Source organism: Ranitomeya imitator, chromosome 6, assembly GCF_032444005.1.
Source record: "Ranitomeya imitator isolate aRanImi1 chromosome 6, aRanImi1.pri, whole genome shotgun sequence".
NCBI lineage: Eukaryota > Metazoa > Chordata > Amphibia > Anura > Dendrobatidae > Ranitomeya > Ranitomeya imitator.
In genome coordinates this window covers 47,655,539-47,675,561 of record NC_091287.1, presented here as the reverse complement: position 1 = coordinate 47,675,561, position 20,023 = coordinate 47,655,539, and the positions used below count along the sequence as shown (strand labels likewise).

The 20,023-nt window shown below is 43.1% G+C and overlaps 1 protein-coding gene across 1 annotated transcript in view; it reads left to right on the top strand.

Annotated features, from left to right (window-relative positions):
- The window catches only part of ODAD2 (outer dynein arm docking complex subunit 2), a 164,507-nt gene that overhangs the window by 33,997 nt on the left and 110,487 nt on the right, over positions 1-20,023 (top strand). The window contains exon 10 of the mRNA XM_069729626.1: positions 41-188. Within this exon, the coding sequence (XP_069585727.1) occupies positions 41-188 (148 nt within the window). The remainder of the gene's footprint in view (positions 1-40; positions 189-20,023) is intronic.

Genomic DNA, 20,023 nt, shown 5'->3' with positions numbered 1-20,023 from the left:
GTTCTTTTTTATACTGATTTTTCGTATCTTTTCTGAACAGTAAAACTCCTGGAACAAAATCTGAAGAATTTAGTGAAAGTTCCATGGAGAGTGAAGATGACGAGGAGCAGCCGGAGCGCCGTCAGGAGGGTAACACTGATCTGCCCTCGGAGTATTGGCAGATACAGAAATTGGTCAAATTTTTAAAGGTAAGTGTGGAATATTGAAGTTGTGTCCTGCACTCTGCAAACAAAAGTCCATGGATTTCAGTGAAAACCTTGTGATAAACTATAAACTATGTTTCTTGTGATGCACCAGTTATCCATTAGGTGGATTTTATGTGGATTTCCAGTACTAAAAATATGCAGCTACTGCAATGCAACTCAAGTAAGGGAGTTTTCTAAACTTTTTTTAGGTCTCTCGTTGCTTTTTTTTAGTGCGTGAAGGTAAAATATATTGCTGAGGATTTTACCATTGCCATGCAACTCTCAAATCTGCATCAAAATCTGCACACGTATATTTCAAAATCTTGCTGAAAATTTTGTGGACGATTCGCTGCATATTTCTCTGTCCATTGTGATCATAAGGAGGGGTTCCCCTTTATTAGCTACTGTTGTAAGGCAATAAAGCGATTATTTTTCCTTCTTCAGAACCTGTATCAATCATAAATTACACAGATTGTAATACAGGAAAGATAAACATCTTGTTAGCCAGTAGATAGAAAAATATTTAGAATTGAGAGTCCTCAGTGGTTGATACCTTTTAATGGCTAACTGAAAAGATGGTAACAAATTGCAGCTTTCGAGACTACTCAGGTCTCTTCATCAGGCACAGACTAAAGCAAATTCTGAAGAATCACATATTTATACACAACATAGCACAGAACTGTCATTATGGCAGAAGTGATAAGTGATAAACAGTTGTGTCCATAAATATTGGAAAGTTCCTAGATTAGGAGTGAATGTTTTGTTGTCCTCTGATTGGGGTCTGGTTCTGTTATGATGACCCCACATGGTCTGAAGTGCAAATTCCTTAATTGATGTAAAAAGGCATACATTCATGCAACACATTCATTCCTGCACTAAGTGTGTCAAAGGTCGTCATAAGTTTATACTCCCAGATTTTCCTGTCTCTCTGAGATTTGAAGCTACCTTTCAATACAAGTAATTTCAGGTCCATGGTGCTATGATCAGGCATACAAAAATGTTTGGCCACAGGTAGATCCATTCTTTTTTCTTTTATTGTATGGCGGTGAGAATTTATCCTTGTTCTCAGTTTTTGTCCTGTCTTCCCAACATACAGACCCCCAGTTGGACATTTAGTACAAATAATTAAGTACACCACATTAGATGTGATGCAGCTGAAAGTGTCTGGTATTTTGTAAAATATTTAGAATTGAGAGTCCTCAGTGGTTGATACCTTTTAATGTAGTCCTGATGTGAATTAGGGATCTTTATCTTGTCCGTGGTCATTATAAATGGACAGGTTTTACATTTTTTCTGGTTGCAAGGAAAGGTTCCTGCAGCTGTTGGAGAGGACAGGGAGCTTCTGACAATGATGCTTCTTAGATTTGGGGGCTGCCTAAAACACAGGTGTTGGGGTTCTGGAAAAATGGATTGTAATCGGGCATCAAGGTCGTTTCACCATTTAGCTGATGCTGTTTGTCGCTGACAGCAGCATTTAAAAAGTTCCTTTGCCACTTCCTGTGCGTTATGCTTCTCATTGCTACCAATACCCCAGCAGGCTGTGGTGGGACCTCATAGGTAACCAGTAATTTTGTTATATACTGCAATACTGAAGAGCATAGGTACAAGTCCCCTAAGGGGACTAAATATAAAGTCCAAATCCATAACAAAGTATTGAAAAAAAATAAGGCCTCGTTCAGATGTTCGTGTTGTATCTGTTTTTTTATGGATACAACATAATTTATAATTTATAGTGTTATTCACATGTCGGCGTGTCAGCGCAAAACTCACTGAGACGTGTCAGGTTTTTTTGCGGTACCACGAATGAAAAGAGGCAATACAAGTGCTGTATGTACTTAATTTTGCAAAGGATAGGAGAAACCTTGTCATATTGATTATACACTGATGGTAAACAGCGAGACATCGATGACATGTGTAAGTGCTTAGATGAGCTGTCCGGAAGTAAACGGAGACCAATGGGGACCTGAGCAACAGTGGCACTGTCGGTGTGTCGGCTCAATGGATGGAGTTTTCTCATTTTATGTTTGTATCACATTTCCTGCCTTTTAAAAAAATAAAATAAAATTGTACAACCCCTTTAAGAAAATGTTTCATTAACAGCAAACAGTTTTCAGCTCTGTTCACACTACTATCAAAAACTTCCTGACTGTAACAAAGAAATACTCAATCTTTGTTAACTTTAAGGAATTATCTCAGCCCCAAATCACTGTTTAAACCAAGCACAGGAGCTCAGTGCACCCTTGGCGTGGCCAAAGAGTTCAGTGCACCTTCCCACCTAATTGTTTCCATCCACTTCTGCCACATCCTTCCTTGATTGACAGCTCTGACTATGTAGGGTTCAGAGGAGGGTGGACATATAGTAGAAGTCAAAAGTTTGGACACACCTATTCATGAACAAATATAGCACAAAAAGAAGATTCAGAGATCCTCCAAAAATTCAGAAAACAGCAAAAAGGCAGAGATGCTTACCTGCCTAGGCCTCCAAACAAATGCACTATCAGGATGCAGTGGACCCATGTGGTTAAGATGGCGACAACACAGGTGCAGAATTACCGATGAGGCAACCACTCACATCCTACCAAACTAATGGAGGGGGTGGCTGCTTGGCATATTACTGCGCATAAAAGACGTGTATGTGGCGCTGTTCACACAATGGAGATGCACAGCATCCAGGTTAACAGCCTAGTAGGGACACCTTTCTATTAGCTCAGGTGGGCTGCCCAGCGCTATCCAAATGCATCCCATGTGAACAGACACCACAGTTTACAAGACAAAATGTTCCCAATTGCACCCCGAAAAAAGTGCAAGAAACACATATAAAATAAATATGTGAGGTATTAGTTTATATTTTGGCCACCTATTCATGCAATAGTTTTCCTTGTTCTTATTAAAATACGCACATTGTAGATTCTGACTGAATCCAGCAAAATGGAAACAAGGGGTAAAGAGACACACGTGAAACAAACCAGAATATGTGTTAAACCTTAGATTCCTCGAAGTACACCCCTTTTACTCTAACGACAGCTTTACATCACCTTGGAATTCTCTCAAACAGCTTCATCAGGTAGAATCACCAGCCTTCAGAAAGTGTTTGTGACCTTCTGGTGTGTTTAGCTGAGGCAGTGTTGGTACACAAAAAACACCACAGAAAAACAGGCAAAGGTGCTTACCTGTATAGGCCTCAAATTAAATGCACTCTCATGGTGCAGTGGGCCCAAGTAAAGATGGCGACTACACAGGGAATGGCTGCTTGGCACACCAGTGTTTTTTCTAGAATAGTGGAGTTTTTTTCCTCCTTTTTTTCCTCCTGTTGTAGTGTTGGTACACAGTTTCATAAAGTGCTCAGCTCTATGGCACAACTTTTATAACCAAGAATATGGCAAGAACCACTTAAGTAAGAAAAGGGAAACAACAGTCTATGAGTACTTGAAGACATAAAGGACAAGTCGGTCTTTAAAATTGTTAGAACATTAAAGCTATCCTCCTGTACAGTCACGAAAACCATGGATCTCTCATAAGGACCACCCCAGGAAATGAAGAACAAGAATTACCTCTGCTGCATAGCATAAGCTCATCAGAGTTACCAGTCTCAGAAAGCGTAATTTGACAGCACTTCAGAAAGCAGCCCTAATAAGTTATGCACTGAGATCAGGTAGCATACACATCTCAATATATGCTTTTGAGAGGTGAATGCGAGAAGCAGCCTTTATGGTATATGGTATTGCTGCAAAAAATTACACTACTGAGGACAGTAAACAAGAAGAGACTTGTTTGGGCCAAGCAATACAAGGACTGGACATTAGATCAGTGGATATTTAAAATTTGAAATGTATTGTACCATCCACCATGTCTTTGGGAGATGCCAAAAATGTGAATAAATGGTTTCTAAAGGTTTGGTGCCCACCATGAAGCATGGAAGAAGGTGTGATGGTGTGGGGGCGGTTTGCTGGTGACAGTGTTGGTCATTTATTCCAAATTCAAGGCACAGTCACTCAGCATGGCTACCACAGCAATCTGCAGCGACATGCAATCCCATTTGGTTTGCACTTAGTGAGACCATCATTTGTGTTACAACAGGACAATAACCCAAAACCCATCTCCAGGCTATGTAAGGGCTATGTGACCAAGAAGGAGGGATGGAGGCTGTGTTGGATGTCATGGCCTCCTCAACCCAATTGAGATAGTTTGGGATCAGATGGATGCAAAATGAAAGAAAAGCAGCCAACAAGTGCTCTGCACCTCTGAACTAATTTCAAGACTGCTGGAAAGCCATTCTTGGTGACTACCTGATGAAGCGGCTGAAGAGAATGCCAAGAGGGGGTAAGGAGGTCATGAGAACGTAAGGGCAGTGCTATGAGGATTCTAAGGTTTAACATATATTCTGGTTTCTTTCACATGTGTTTTTTTACTCATTGTGGTGTTCTGATATTGATGGCTGGGGTAGATTAGTGGACTGAGCTATTGTCACCTTCAAAAATGCCAAAATGGCCAGTGTGGCAAATGCCAGTGCGAATAGAGGTCTATTGGGCATAACGTGGTGTTCCACAGAAGCACGAGAGAGATTATTGTGTTCTGTGCACGTTGACTCAGACGCAACATAAGACTTTGAGACGAGACGAACATTGACATAAAAAAAAAATCAATCTAAATATTCTTGTAGAGTCATCCGAGACAGGCCAAGGAGCTTCTGGAACTAATTATTGCAAAGCTCTGTTTGCCATTTGTAATTATGTTCAATATGGAGGGAAATATCAGAAACACTTCGGCAATATTGTTTTTGGTCTGGGTGCAGGAGGCGACTCTCACACTGCACATGAAGTTATAGGAAATTAATGATTTGGATCTGGGAGGTTGAGATGAAGCTTTGGGAAACTAAGAAGAACATTTCCACAGAAGTATTACTGTTCAGAGATGTAGGCAGGACTATAATAAAAAAGAATGCAAGTGAATGAGCTACTGTTGGAGTAGACTTTAGTTTAGTCATTTTTGTTTTTTTCAGTATCGTGCAGGATAGGTGTCATTACAGGCCACATGTAGGAAAAAAACCAAATACTGCACTACTGTCCCCTATCACAGTACATGATGTGAGTGGTTCTCATGCCCAACCATCATTATTCACTAGAACGAGTATAGTGTTTCAGTGTGAACATGCCTTTACATGAAGTCTCTTAAGTCTGTACCTGTGCGGAGTTTGTGAGCTGTAGCCAACCCAAGTTTGTATTTTAAGGGGTTGTTCACTTTCAAAAAAGTGGTCCTCAAGTGATAGACAGATAGTACTCATGCTCCTTGGGTCCAGCAATAACTCAATCACTGAGCTCAGTGGCCACATTAGCATGGCAGCTGAACTCAGTGATTGGCTGCAGCGGTGATATGTGCTGCAGGTGTGACATCACCGTTGCAGCCAAAACACTGCAGCAGCAGCAGCAGGGAGCCATCGCTAGACCCAAGTAGGGTGAGTACTATCTGTCTTTGTTATTTCACATGACCTCAATGGTTTGGGGACCACATTTTGAAAATGGAAAAGTCATAATTATTTAAAGGGTTAAGCCCATTCATTAGAAAGGCAAAATACACAATATCTTCCAACCATGCACACATCCTAGAAGAATCCTCGAAGAATAGATGTTAGGTCAAATACCTTGCTCACTTCTCGATGTAGAAGTGAGTGGAGCAGAACAAACCCTTTAAGGAAGTATTCTGGCAATACCAAGTTATCACCTATCAGTAGGTTAGATAATAACTACCTGATGGGTCGAGGTCCAATACCTAAGACCTCCACCAGAAGAGAGGACACTGGATTCAAATCCTCCCTCGCAAGGCTGGTTTTACACTTGCCGTGTTTTTTCGGCCCATTTTTGCGGCCCCAATGCATTTCTATGGGGCCGCAATAATTTCATGGTGCGCCGTATGGCTGTGAGGGCCGAATTTAGGGCCGTGAAAAAATATTGAGCTTGCTCAATATTTTTCACGGCTTACGGACACGGCCCCCATTGTAAATCAATGGGGCGGCAAAAACAACAACAGATTGTTTTTGCGGTGCGCCATGACTTCCGGTTTTGCGGACCGCCGTTTTTTTTCCCAATAGTTTTGCTATAGTATTGGGAACCAGAAAAATGGTGATCCTCAAGTTTGCTGTCCGATATTGTGGCAGACCTTTAAAATTGCGGCAATATGGCCCGCAAAAAAGGCCCGAAATAACGGGCAGCAAAAAAACCCGGTAAGTGTAAAACAAGCCTAATTTAGGAATGGATTGTTATTGGGAAGGTAAGCCCTTATCATTTCTGGACAATCCCGTTTCTAACTAAGGATGTGCTGGCAATTTGTTGACCACTGTGTATCTGGCAGCTGAAACCCTTGGTAATCACTGACAATGACGTGGGAGAATACGAGCGGCTGCACATTCCTCCTGTTTCTTTAGAAATATGGTTATGCATGGTGCCAATTTAAAGGGAATCTGTCTCCCAAGTTTTTGCCAGCTAATCTGAAAGCAACATAATGTAGAGACAAAGATCTCAATTCCAACGATCTGTCACTTACTGGGCTCCTTGCTGTAGTTTTTATAAAATCACTGTTTTATCACCAAGAGATTATCACTAGAGGACTAATAAATTGCTGCCATATTCATGAGCTCTATAACCCCTCCCTTACCACAGATTGGCAGCTTTCTGCCTATGCACAGTGTACTCAGAAAGCTGCCAATCAGTGGTGTGTTGGCAGGGTTTTACAGAGCTCTGCATTCAGAGAACTGCAGGAGATAAAACAGGGATTTTTATTAAACAAAATACAGCAGTAAGGGATACATTTCTGGAATTAGGGTCTTTGGCCCTAGATAGATGAGTATCAGATCGATGAGGTCCAACACCCCCACTGATCAGCTCTGTGCAGCTCCTGCTGAATGTAGATGATGTACTGAACTGGGGCATCTATACGCTGTGTAGTGGCCCTTCTCTGGTACTGCAGCTCAGTTCCTATTGAAGTGAATGTGATCTAAGCTGCAGTACTGGAGAACAACCACTACACAGTGTATGGAGCTGTGGAGTCCCATCACGTCCCATAAATCTGGCCCCTGTGGGAGCTGCAAGAAGCTGATGGTTGGGATTGTCAGACCTGTACTGATCTGATTCTGAAGACCAATCCTCCAGATATGTTACCAATATGTACAGTCATGGCCGACAAAGGAACATCAAGATCTCTGTAGATGGACTTTAAATCTTGAGATTGTTGATATCGATTACCAATTTTGGTTCTCAAGTCCTCAGACGGTCCTCTTCTCCTCTTTCTGTTCTTTAGGCTTAGTGTGACACACACAGACACAAAATGCAAAGACTGAGTCAACTTCTCCCCTTATTATCTGGTGTCAGGTGTGATTTTCATATTGCCCACACCTGTTGCTTGCCACAGGTGAGCTTGAACGAGCATCACATGCGTGAAACAAAGTTATTTACCCGCAATTTTGGTAAGGTACCAACATGTGTCAGGCCCATTATGTTCAATTTGCCTTTTTTTTAGGAATTAAATGTATATAACAAAAGATGTGTAATCGCAATAATTTTCTGGAAAAAAATACTTCATTTTCTGGAACAATTTCAAGGGTGTCAACACTTTCGACCATGACTGTCTGTGCTAGACAACCTATTTGCGTATATCAAAAATATATTGATTTCTAATATAGCAGAAATCTGTAAAAATAGGTTATCCTTCTGACTTGTAGTAATTCACACTGGTGTGTATGAGATAGTGGTGGCCCAGTATGGCTCACAGATCGTTTCCCTCGTCATTGGCTACCCCGGCCTTCTCATCCTGGACAGTTTTTGATTTACCATGCGTCAGTAAAATCCCGATGATGATCAGTAAATTCCCAGTATATAAATATTTCCCAGCCAGGTGCGGAGCGCAGACACATGAATCTCACATAGACTTTACAGATAGGCGTCTGCTGGGGCCTGGAACAAAAGAGCAGATTCAGACGTGTTTGTTAACTTCCAGTATTTTCTTTTACTGTTCTTACATTGACAGATTAATTGAAAATCAAGCTGTCCGCTTGTGTCATGTTGTGATAAGCTGCTTTAAATATCGTAGCTTCCAAAATTTCCAGAGTGAAAACATCAGTTAAGCATTTGGCCCCATTCGGAACAAATGGAAGCCAGTATACCTAACAAGTGTCATATGTAGCTGGAAAGAGATAGTGCCATACCACAGGCAATCAGGCTCGCCGTACTGATGAACTGTTATATCAGCTCGCACATGCTTTTAATTATTCGCTGAAGAATAAGTAACGCACACTTGCCCAAGCTAACAAAAAGGTTTGGCTTGCTAGATGCTGGAAAATAAAAAAAAAGTATTCATGATATATGAAGTTAAAATTCAAGTCTGCAAAGAGCTACCTAAGAGTAGACTCGCGGATACGTGCGGTCACAAGCCAAAGCGTAAGTGTTACTATAGTCGATGCTTTTGCTCACAGTGGAGGCAAGCACAGGAGTATTAAAATAGTTATTTCATGTGAAAGATCACCTTCGTTGGCTTTTCGAAAAAATGGCTAAAATTAAACAAAATACTATGTAGTGAAATAGTTCACTTATCCTCCCCCACTCGCCCCCTGATCTCATCATTCACTCTGAAAAAAAACTGCTAATGTCTGTCTTGGTTAAAACAAGATAAATTGCCATCTCACTGAGGGATCAGATTACAGCTGCCTATTGACATTTATTGAAGAGGGGAGCTAGAAGAAAAGAGGAGAAATGTGAGAAAGAGGCAGAGAGACACGCACAGATGGTGCTGTTGCTTTCTAGCAAGTGTGTTATCTTAACTCAGAGCTGGATTCACAACTACACTGATCAGTACCAATACGCTGATTCTGTTCATGTGCTACATAGAGACAAGGAGAAGGAATCCGACATGCCTCTACGTGCCCCCACCACTCCTGGCAGTTTAACCCTCTAAATGCTGCAAGCGATATTGATCGCAGCATTTAGAAGGCAGGTAGAAGTGGTCCCCCTGTGCCCTCCGATCAGCATCAGGGTCACCAGGCTACGACAAGCACCTTAGACCATGCTCCTGCATTGCAATGGTTTACAACTAGTGATGAGCGAATATACTCGCTGCTCAGGTTTTCCTGAGCACGCTCAGGTGGTCTCCGAGTATTTGTTAGTGTTTGGAGATTTAGTTTTTGTTGCCGCAGCTGAATGATTTACGGCTGCTAGCCAGGCTGAGTACATGTGGGGGTTGCCTGGTTGTTAGGGAATCCCCACATGTAATCAAGCTGTCTAACAGTCGTAAATCATGCAGCTGAGGCGAAGAAAACTAAATCTCCGAGCAGTCATAAATACTCGGCGACCACCCGAGCGTGCTCTGGAAAACCCGAGCAACGAGTATACTTGCTCGTCATCACTACATATAACTGCTGAAAGTCAAAGTCCCATAGCGGGACTAACTAAAAAAAAATTTAAAAATATAAATTATTATTATTTATCTATATAACGCCATTAATTTCATGGTGCTGTACATGAGAAAAGGGGTTTCGATTATATATATATATATATATATATATATATATATATAAAAAAAACCTCAGAAAATAATAATAATAATAAAATACATTTCTATTTTTATGTAAAGAAGAACAGAAAAGTACACATGATTGGTATATCCACGTCTGGAATGACCTGCCCCATAAAATTGTCACATTGGTTAACCCCTTCAGTGAACACCGTAAAACAAATAAGTAAAAAAGAGCGCAAATAGCGATGCTTTCCTGGCGGAAGATTCCCTATAAAGAGGCAGATGGTCTCACTGTGGACGCTGTCTGACCTGTGATTCTGGTAGTACAAACGCTCTGGAAAAGCAAAATGGCTAGTGATGAGCGAATATATTCGTTACTCGAGATTTCTCGAGCACGATCGGGTTTCCTCCAAGTATTTTTTAGTGCTCGGAGTTTTAGTTTTTAGCGCCGCAGCTGAATGATTTACATCTGTTAGCCGGCATAAGTACATGTGGGGGTTGCCTGGTTGCTAGGGAATAATATAGGGTGCTTAATTAACATAATAGGACCGTGGATTCTGACTGATGAATTGGGACGCATATAAATTTGTTTATAGGACAATATGCTCTATCAAAATATGTGTCCACCTAATTTTCCACCTTCACATTTATACCAGGAATATCATTAAAATCAGGGATAAATGGAGTAGCCGAATCCAAAGCTTCCCATCTGGTAAATGATACATCAAGAGGCAAAGCCCCTTGGACATTGATGTGCGCCAATTCATGAGCACTAGGGACAGAGCTAGTACTGGGCATTGTTCTCTGATTTGGAGACATTTCTCCAGAAGCGCCATTTTCTCTTCTTGTTGTACTGGTCCTTCAGTTTGAGGATAAACTAGAATCACTGCTCATTTCTGAGCTATCACTGTCACCGCTACTAAAGCCCCCGAAATCCACATCGCCATCTGACGCTGCACTCTTCACTGTCAGAACATAAAAGGGCATACGCCTCCTCTGCACTATAATACTGACAGGCCATTTTATTAGTTTTTATTTTATTTTTTTTCCAGAACTAATAGAAAACTCAAGTTTTTGTTATATTTTAGTATAAATTAAGTTCCTATCAAATGATGTATAATTACATATACTATATAATGAAAAAACAAACTGACGTGACTAAATGACGTGTCTTACTGACGTGCCGAAATGACGTGACTACTATCAAGTTATTGTTGAAACAGTTCAGAACAAGCCTAACTTTAACTTTAGGTCTTACCCTGCCTTTAGCCTAACCCTAACCCTGACTTTAGCCTAACCCTAATTTTAGCCTAACCCTAACTTTAGCCTAACGGTGCCCACATTCCCACCATTGGCTAACACCAGGCAAGGCAGCGTCCTGTGTTACCTGCCAACCGGAGACAGAGCGTCCGATGTCTCTCATACCACAAAACTAGTGGGCAGCACAGCATCCCGTGTTCCCACATAGCTCACCACTTCCACACATGAGGCACCACTGAGTGTAGTCTCACCACCCAAGTGTGCACTCGCTCTGCTCCCAGCGCGGACAGACGGGCGGGGCAGTCTGGAAACTGATGGAGGACGATTGGGTCCATGGCAGGTATTCCTAACAGAGAGTTTTCTTTATCTTCTCTGTTGCTAATGTACTTCAAGGGGGTTGTCTTTCTGGCTCAGTTTTTTAACCCATTCTCTATCACAGTGGATTTAGAGACAGAGAAGGGGGCTGGCTCAGGTAGTGAACAAGTCAGCAATACAGAGACAGGAAGGCCAGGGTCAGGAGTAGAGAGCAATTGGTACAGATTTCAGAATTAAAGTGCATTTATTACTTTTTTTATATTTGCAAAACAACTCAAGTATTAGAGTTGACTTATGTTTCTCTGCAAAGTCATTATCATTAAAGCATCTAAAGGAATTCTTACCCATTTTTCCTACAACCCCAAAAGTAAATTTTACAAGTTATTTAGGGATATTGGAGCCATATCACTGCAAAGCTAAAAAGATTTGTCATTACGAACTATAAGAAAAATGAATAAAAACATCAGTGATTGACAAACGTTGTGCTTTAAAGGGAACCTGTTACCCCCAAAATCGAAGGTGAGCTAAGCCCACCTGCATCAGGGGCTTATCTACAGCATTCTGGAATGCTGTAGATAAGCCCCCAATGTATCCTGAAAGATGAGAATAAGAGGTTAGATTATACTCACTCAGGGGCGGTCCCGCTGCGGTCCGGTCCGATGGGCGTCGCGGTCCGGGGCCTCTCATCTTCTTACGATGACATCCTCTTCTTGTCGTCACGCTCAGGCGCAGGCATACTTTGTCTGCCCTCAACAGTGCGCAGGCGCCGGGAAAGGTCAAGAGAGGCCCAGCGCTTGCGCACTGCAGTACTTTGCTCTTTCCTCAACAGGGCAGACAAAGTGCACCTGCGCCGGAGCTGCAGCGTGAAGACAAGAAGAGGACGTCATCCTATGAAGATAGGAGGCCCCGGACCGGACCGCGACGCCCATCAGATCGGACCGCCTGCCCAGGTGAGTATAATATAACCTCTTTTTCTCATCTTTCAGGTTACATCGGGGGCTTATCTACAGCATTCCAGAATACTGTAGATAAGCCCCTGATGCTGGTGGGCTTTTGGGGGTGACAGGTTCCCTTTAAAGGATTTGTTTAGTCACTTAAAACAGAATATTGTGCTATAATAAAAGGAATAATACCTACCCCCTGCTATTCCCATTGTAAATTCTACTATGACCCCCACCAATCTCTGTACTTATTGCTATGTTTATTAATCACTGATTATATGTATGTATGTGGTGGTCAACGCTGCACCCAATGATTGGTTGTAGTTGTCACATGTCTGTAGAGGCAAAGCATAAAGCATAGAGGATCCGCAGGGATTGCAGGGACAATCAGAACAGTATCAGCAGAGATTGGAAAGGTATTACTACTTTTCACTACATTTGCACAATTCTTACCACTTTTTTTTTTTTAAAAAGGTATGTTAGCAAAAGGTTCTTCGATGAGGATTTGGAGCGGAATCATTCCAAAAGGTGTATCATAAACTTCTTCAAATTCACTTTTAACACTCTTCCTATTGATTTAATGGAAAATCCACTTTGCTCTTTTCACGTGGATTTTTTTTATTGTTTTTTTTTCTATTAAGTTTTGAAAAACAAAAACCTCACTGCTAAAAAAAAAAAGTAGCGTCACTTATTTGAGACGGATTCCTCGAGTAAGTCAAAAGGCTGAGACACAAACCCTTCAAAAACATATTAAGAATGCTTCATAAACCACCTCTAGAAAAAAAAAAAACGCTAAAAGCAAAAATAAATGCAGCCTTTCCTGAATTTGATTCTTTTTGAAAAACCTGTCAGATTTTTCCCTCCCCCCAAAAATATGAAGGATGTGTGCACACAGTGTCCATTAGTCGCTGGCACAGCTGCCTAGTTTTCCCAGGTGAAGCTGCTTCTGGCTTACGCTTGTTGGTCGTTTTCCTGGAGCAGCTTTGTCGGTGTCATTCACTATATACTTTCAGTACAGAGCGCAGTCGGCTTCCAAAGACTGAACTTGTTACTTCTTTTAACACCTCCAAGGTTTCTGACACATGAAGCGGTTAAAAGAAGTGACATACAGTACATGGGAACAGCAATATTGTTTTGACTCTGATATGCATCATGTCCATTTTTTGTGGTGGTTTTGCTGCACTATTTCCGGTAGATTGTCGGCGCAATCCACCTCAAAAGGATGTCAGATGCACATAAGCCTTAGGGATTGGACAGAATGCAATGCAGGAAGATTGACAGAAGGCATCTGAAGGACTTATTTGTGAGGTTTGATTGGTGTAAGCTTTTTCGACGTTATATGTATTCAACTCAACGCATGGCAGTTTCTATCTTTTTAAGAAGCCGCAGAAAATACTTTGTTCCCTGCGGTATTTCACAGCATACATATGCCATGGCAGTTGTCCATGTTCTTTACCAAGCTACCACGACCCACAGAATTTCTACTGAATATAAACCTGATTCCACTATCCCGTTCCAAAAATCGTATGTTCCAAAGATCGCATTTCAAAGTATTTAATAGCATCAACATGCTGGTTTTGTGTGAAGGGAACTGACAGCAGAAGGGTTTCCATGTTGAGTAATATGTGCGCCCCACCACCAGAAACCTCTTGTATTAGAGCCGTCGCTGTAGACCTCATGTTCGAGAACACATGAAACTATTTTATTGTGGTCTGCTGGAATATCGAATATTAAGCTGTGCAAGCAATTTGCAACAAAGGAAAAACAGAATTAGCCTTTTATATTTGTAATTCAGATATTAAAACGTGGTGCAAATAAGGGATGCTTTGTTGGGAACGGCTTGTGATACTATTTTTTTCTTTTTTTTTTTTTTAATCCTATATGACAGACATTAGCTTTTAATAGATAAAAACAGAACCAAACATCTAACCGCAGCTGAGAACAGTTTTCCTCCGCTGTAAAAGACTTATTGGACCGTCACAATAAAAATACGGGATGGCCACCTGGTTTACATCTATTGTGGTGTTCGGCTGCGAATACCCATTCAAAATGACATTTTCCCATTATGCATTTCTCTCGCCCCCTCCACTCCTCTGGTTTCATTCATAGGAAATTTGAACCATGCGTTCACGCTTAGGTTTGTTAACACGTCTCCCAATGTCCGTCTTTCCCGTAATAGCAAATTCACCGTAGGAGCTGAGAACAGCATTAGAAAACAAGATCGCTTGCATAAACTATGGACACCTGCCCAAATAATATTTTGGTTCTAATGCCTTAATGAACAGTTAATGACAGCATTTTGGCCTGCAGTTTTCAAGGGCTTCATTCACTTTTGGATCAGCGCAGCCTTTACAGTGCATAGGAAGAAAGTATCAGAGCGGGATTTCGAGAGGCTTCTTTCTTTCTTTTTTTTTTGTAATATCATGCCAGCACAGTTCTTTTTCCACTTGGCGCGCTGGTTAAAAGTTTGCTCTGATGTCACTGATTTTATAATAAATTATTATTGTCGTACAAAGTAGCTACTTGTTGAACTAAATGAAAACAATATGATATTTTCAGAATTAATGGTTCAGTTTTAATAGATTCATTTATTTGCCAGAAGTAAAAATGTCAATCAGATAAGGGCTTCTTAAAAAAAACAAAATGTCTGTCTTGAGTCCAGAAGATGTAGTTGTAGAACAGGGATGTGTCATGCGTCTGAGTTCAAACCCTTGAGCCTGTGGTTTGTGGTCGGTATCTCTGTCTGCCAAGCCACAGCACATGCACCTTTTTTCTGAGTGCTTAGTTTCTGTTATCCTTGCTGCAGTCTTTTTAGGGTAATAGGTGCTTATATTATATTTACTCATTTGTCTGCCCTATCAGCTCTTGGGTGCGGCTTTTTATGCTTTTGCCCTGCTGGTATTTCTTGCTGGTGATAGTCTCCTTTTTGATGTCCAGCCATACTGCCTGCACTTGCGGTGGACACCGCATGCTTCCTGTTGCTGATGAGGCGGATAGTGCGCACTATTCTTGCAGCCCAGACTGGCGGTGTATACCGTGTGGCCCCTGCTTCATTCAGCAGTTTGTGCCTACCCCTTGAGCACTATTTTGCAGCCCATACTGGCGGTACATACCGTGTGCCTCCTGCTTCATTCAGCAGATAGTGTCAGTCCGTGACACATTACCCCATCTCAGTAGCTTGTTTCTACCTCATGCGCACTATTTTGCAGCCCATACTGGCAATACATTACGCGTGGCTCCTGCTCCATCCAGCAGTTAGTGTCACTTGTGACACACCATTGTATCTCTGCGGCTTGTGCCTACCCCCGCGACGTATATGTCTTCAGGCTTTTTATTGATGCAATCTAACCTTGCTACTCGGGGCTTCTCTAAGCATACTAGTATATTAGCACACTGATGAAGGTCCAGTAACGACCGAAACGTTTGTGAATACTGTATGTAAATAAAAAACCCCACTTTGCATCACAACACTTTTGGAGTGTGCTAGTCACTTGCATTTTACATACTGCTGTGAAACATCAGCTAGGGTTTATCTCTTTGATATTTATGTTCTTTACCTTGCACCTATCTTCTGTTTCCTTGGAAAGTAGGCTGCTTACTTTCTAACAATATGTATTTAATTCCTTGGTATTTGTTGGTTTGTTTTATTCACTCTGGGATCTTTTCTTTCTAGGACACTCTCCCTTCTGTAGATAATTTGCACTCTGCTCTGCCCTGTGGTTCTTTAAGAGGCACAAGAAGTTCTTGACGGCCTTTCATGCAGCGTAGGTCCGAGTTCTATCATCTAGTCTGTGGTTAGGGCTATCTACTTACACAGAAACCTCTAGGGATTGCGGGGTTAGAAACTCTAGTCTGTACAGGAACCAGTAGGGTCAGTGGTAATTTTTTAGTTTTGTGTGCTACTTTTTTTCCTTAGGAGGTTGCTTCACTAACATAACAGCATGTCCCATGAGCATGTCCGTGGTACAACTGTTATTTCATATTAGATGGATGTTAATTAGTACAGTAGTTTCTCTATATTAGATCTGCATTGGATCCAGTTTTTACCTTCTGTAAACATTTTTATACGTGGTCCAAAAACACAGTGAATACAGCTCTAGCATGGAGTTAACATGGATAGTTGTTTTTCATTGTATAAGGAATGCAAATTTTTTAGGTCTCTATTCACTTCTATGGGCAATTTCAATTGGTGATCGAGGATGCAACGCTGAATTTCCCAAAAATGCTTATGTGGAATGATGTGTACATGATTATAGGGTAAGTGTAGGCACATAAGCGGATACCCATTTTTTACTTTAAGGCACTACAGTACATTATGATATTTGTTCTCTTACGGACTATGCAATCAAATATAGGATATTTGTAGTTCTCTCTATAGCAGGGGTGGGGAACCTCAAGCCCCAGGGCCATTTATGGCCCTCGATGACCTTTTATCAGGCCCCCGATCAGATTCTCAGGGACCGCATTCTTGAGAAGGGAGGCGTATTTTGATTGGCACCAGCTCATTAATTTCTTCTTGCTCTGTTAGTTAGCACACCCATAGTGTTCACTACTGAACACTGAAGGGCATGCAATGAAAGATTACGTCCTGAAACCAGTGCCAGAGTCAGGATGTACTTTGTGGGTGGAGTTTGTACTTCTCCCGAAGGATGGTATAAATATCCAAATGGCCCTTGGCAGAAAAAAGATTCCCCACCCCTGCTCTATAAGAAATAAACCTCAGTGGCAAATGATTGGCTACAAAGTCAGCTTCAAAAGGGGTTGTCTTCTGCTGGAGCTTTGGAGGCTGTTTGTTGCATTGGAGATTGGATCCATAGTAAGATCCAGACCAAAGCACTGCAAACTTTCTACTATCTGCTTGCATTCTGGGCACCTCTTCTGATTAGTAGGCCCCTAAACATCATAATGTCAGAAAGTTACAAACATGATGATATAGTTTTGATGTCACAACGACCTACGAATCAGAAGAAGAGCCCAGGAAGTTGTCAGGTAGAAGGAAGTTCACAGTGCTACAGAGTGCCGACATGACCACTGGACCAAGGTTCTGCAAATTACTGAGGGTTCAACCTATAACTATTGAGAATCCAACCTCTAAATAATGGAGGTCTGACTACTGGGACCCTTAATATCTTCTTGATAATGAAGAGGCTGCTGCCAAGGGGAGTTATCAGAAACCTCCTGCAGTAAGACAAGTGGTTGCCGTTCCCTGCCCAGATGTGGGATGGGAGCGTGATCTTGAGTCGCATTGTTAGGAGTCGAGTTTCCTCTGCTGCACAGGGGGAATCTCGATCCGTGTCTGCTGCAGTCTCCCATTCGGTATCGGCCGCAGTGGGCTCTGCTCAGCGGAGACGTCGCTCCCAGCGTCTCGCTGAGGCTGATTCGGTGCATAGGGTCACTACTGCCTTTTCTGGCTTTCCTATGGTACCCTGCACTGATCTGCGGCGAGCGAGCCTCTCTGGGACTAAGTCCTTGTTTACTCACACTGAGCATGCCCAGGGCAGGGTCTCCCATTGGAGGTCGAGGGCCACATGTTCGCTCACATGCTCAGGTGCTGCAGTACATTCCATTGGTCCTCCTGGAAGGTCCTGAAAGGGCAAAACATGCTCAGGTACTGCAGCACTTTCCATTGGTCCTTCTGGAAGGTCCTGAAAGGGCAAAAACTTCAGTAGCAGCTTCCTGTGCTGCAACTATATAAACTGCGCATGACCGCACGGCCATGCGCTAGTATTGTCTTGAAAATATGTGTGTGTGTAGATGGATGTATGTCGAAGGATGAAAGCTCCTAAATATTCCTCCCTAGTGTTGTTGACTGTTTGCGGATGATGGTAGCTATCTAGCGCCCGACTAGCCATCAGCACAAAACACACATAACAGCGTCTAGTTGCTGTGACCGCCTGTACGGCGCCGTGCGCTTTCCTTACCCAAGCCTGGGTGGTTAGCGGCGTCCGTTTGTGCGGCACCGCACGCACTCTCGTGCCTTTATTTACTATTTTGATAGTTTCCTTACACACCCAGTTGCGGTGTTGTGCCAGCAGTGGTCTAATCGGACTTCAATCCTAGTTGGGGTTGTGTTCGCTGACTTATTGCTCGCGCTCTATGTGCGGTACCGCGGTCCTGTGATGCAACAGGATCGCTTCCTTCACGCAGGGTGAAGTTAACCCTTGTATGTATACTTATAGTACCGCCATATAGTCCGTCTTACTTAGCAGCAGGTACTTTCCTGCACGGTGGATCCCGGGTTGCGAACGCACCAATTCCATCTAATAAACTATATATTTGGTGCATTCCGCCAACCCTAACAGAATACTAGCGCCAGGATCTGGCTAAGTAATGGCGGATGATCAGCGATTGCAGGGGTACATCCAGCTGCTGGAGGGCCGGTTGGCGTCTCTTGAGCGTGCAACCTCGGCGGTGGATGTTACCGCAATAGCTGTTCAGGCTGCTAGCGTGGCTGCAGCAGCTTTACCCACTGCCACCTCTGTTCCGACCCTATCTCACCTTCCTTTGCCTGAGAGATACTCTGGGGACAGTAAGTCCTGTAGGGGTTTCGTGAGCCAATGTGGTATACACCTCGAGCTCCTGGCTGCACGTTTCCCTACTGAGCGGGCAAAGGTGGGATTCATAATCTCCCTCTTGTCGGACAGAGCGTTGGAGTGGGCTACGCCGCTGTGGGAGCGCAACGATCATGTGGTGCGGAGTGTTCCTCGGTTTCTGGACTCTCTGAAACAGGTCTTTTTAGGACCTCAAGTCACCCATGATACAGCGCTCCAGCTGCTGGCTTTGACTCAGGGTTCAACCATGGTCAGCCATTTTGCTGTTCTCTTCCGGACACTAGCGTCTGAGTTGGAATGGTCAGATAAAACCCTCATTCCCGTATTTTGGAGGGGGCTGGCTGACCATGTGAAAGACGCTTTGGCCACTAGGGAGATTCCCGCCACACTGGAGGAGCTCATAGCCATATCTACTCGCATAGACCTTCGTTTTCACGAGCGAAGGTTGGAGCGAGCCCAGTGTAGGCAGAGGTTTCGGCTGGCTCCCACCTTCGCCAAACCTTTGGGATCTCCAGTCCAGGCATCCGAGTCACATGAGGCCTTAGAGGTGACACAAGCGGGATCCAAGTCTCAGTCCGCCCGTGCACATAAGGTCCGTCATGTTTGCCAGCAGTCAGGACATCTTGCCTCCAAGGGTCCTCAGCGGTCGGGGAAACGTCAGCGTTTAGTGGCAGTTGGAGGAGGTACACTAGACACGGCGACGTTTGCCTCAAAGTTGTCCTTCAAGGGGACAATTACCATAGGCCCATCCACTCTTATGGTCGAGCTATGCGTGGATTCTGGGGCAGAGGGTAATTTTATGTCTTCCTCTTTTGCCCAGCGTCACGCAATACCCTTGGTGATGCTCGCCAAGCCTGTGACCGTTCGAGTGGTAAATGGGTCAACACTACCCTCACAGATTACCCACCAAACCATTCCTTTCACGCTTTCTGTGTCTCCATCACATCAGGAGATAATCTCCCTATTAGTCATTCCTGAGGGAATTGATGAGGTCCTGTTGGAGATACCATGGCTTCGCTACCATTCTCCTCATATTGAGTGGTCCTCTGGGAGAATTTTGGGATGGAGTAAATCCTGCGAGGGTAGATGTCAGAGGGAGTGCGTTCAGGTTGCTACTACACAGGTACCCACAGATCTTTCCTCTCTCCCCAAGCACTATTGGCCCTATGCAGACGTGTTCTCCAAAAGAGCTGCGGAGACCCTTCCGCCTCACCGCCCCTATGACTGTCCTATTGACCTCTTGCCTGGTGCTGAGCCTCCCCGGGGTCGAGTC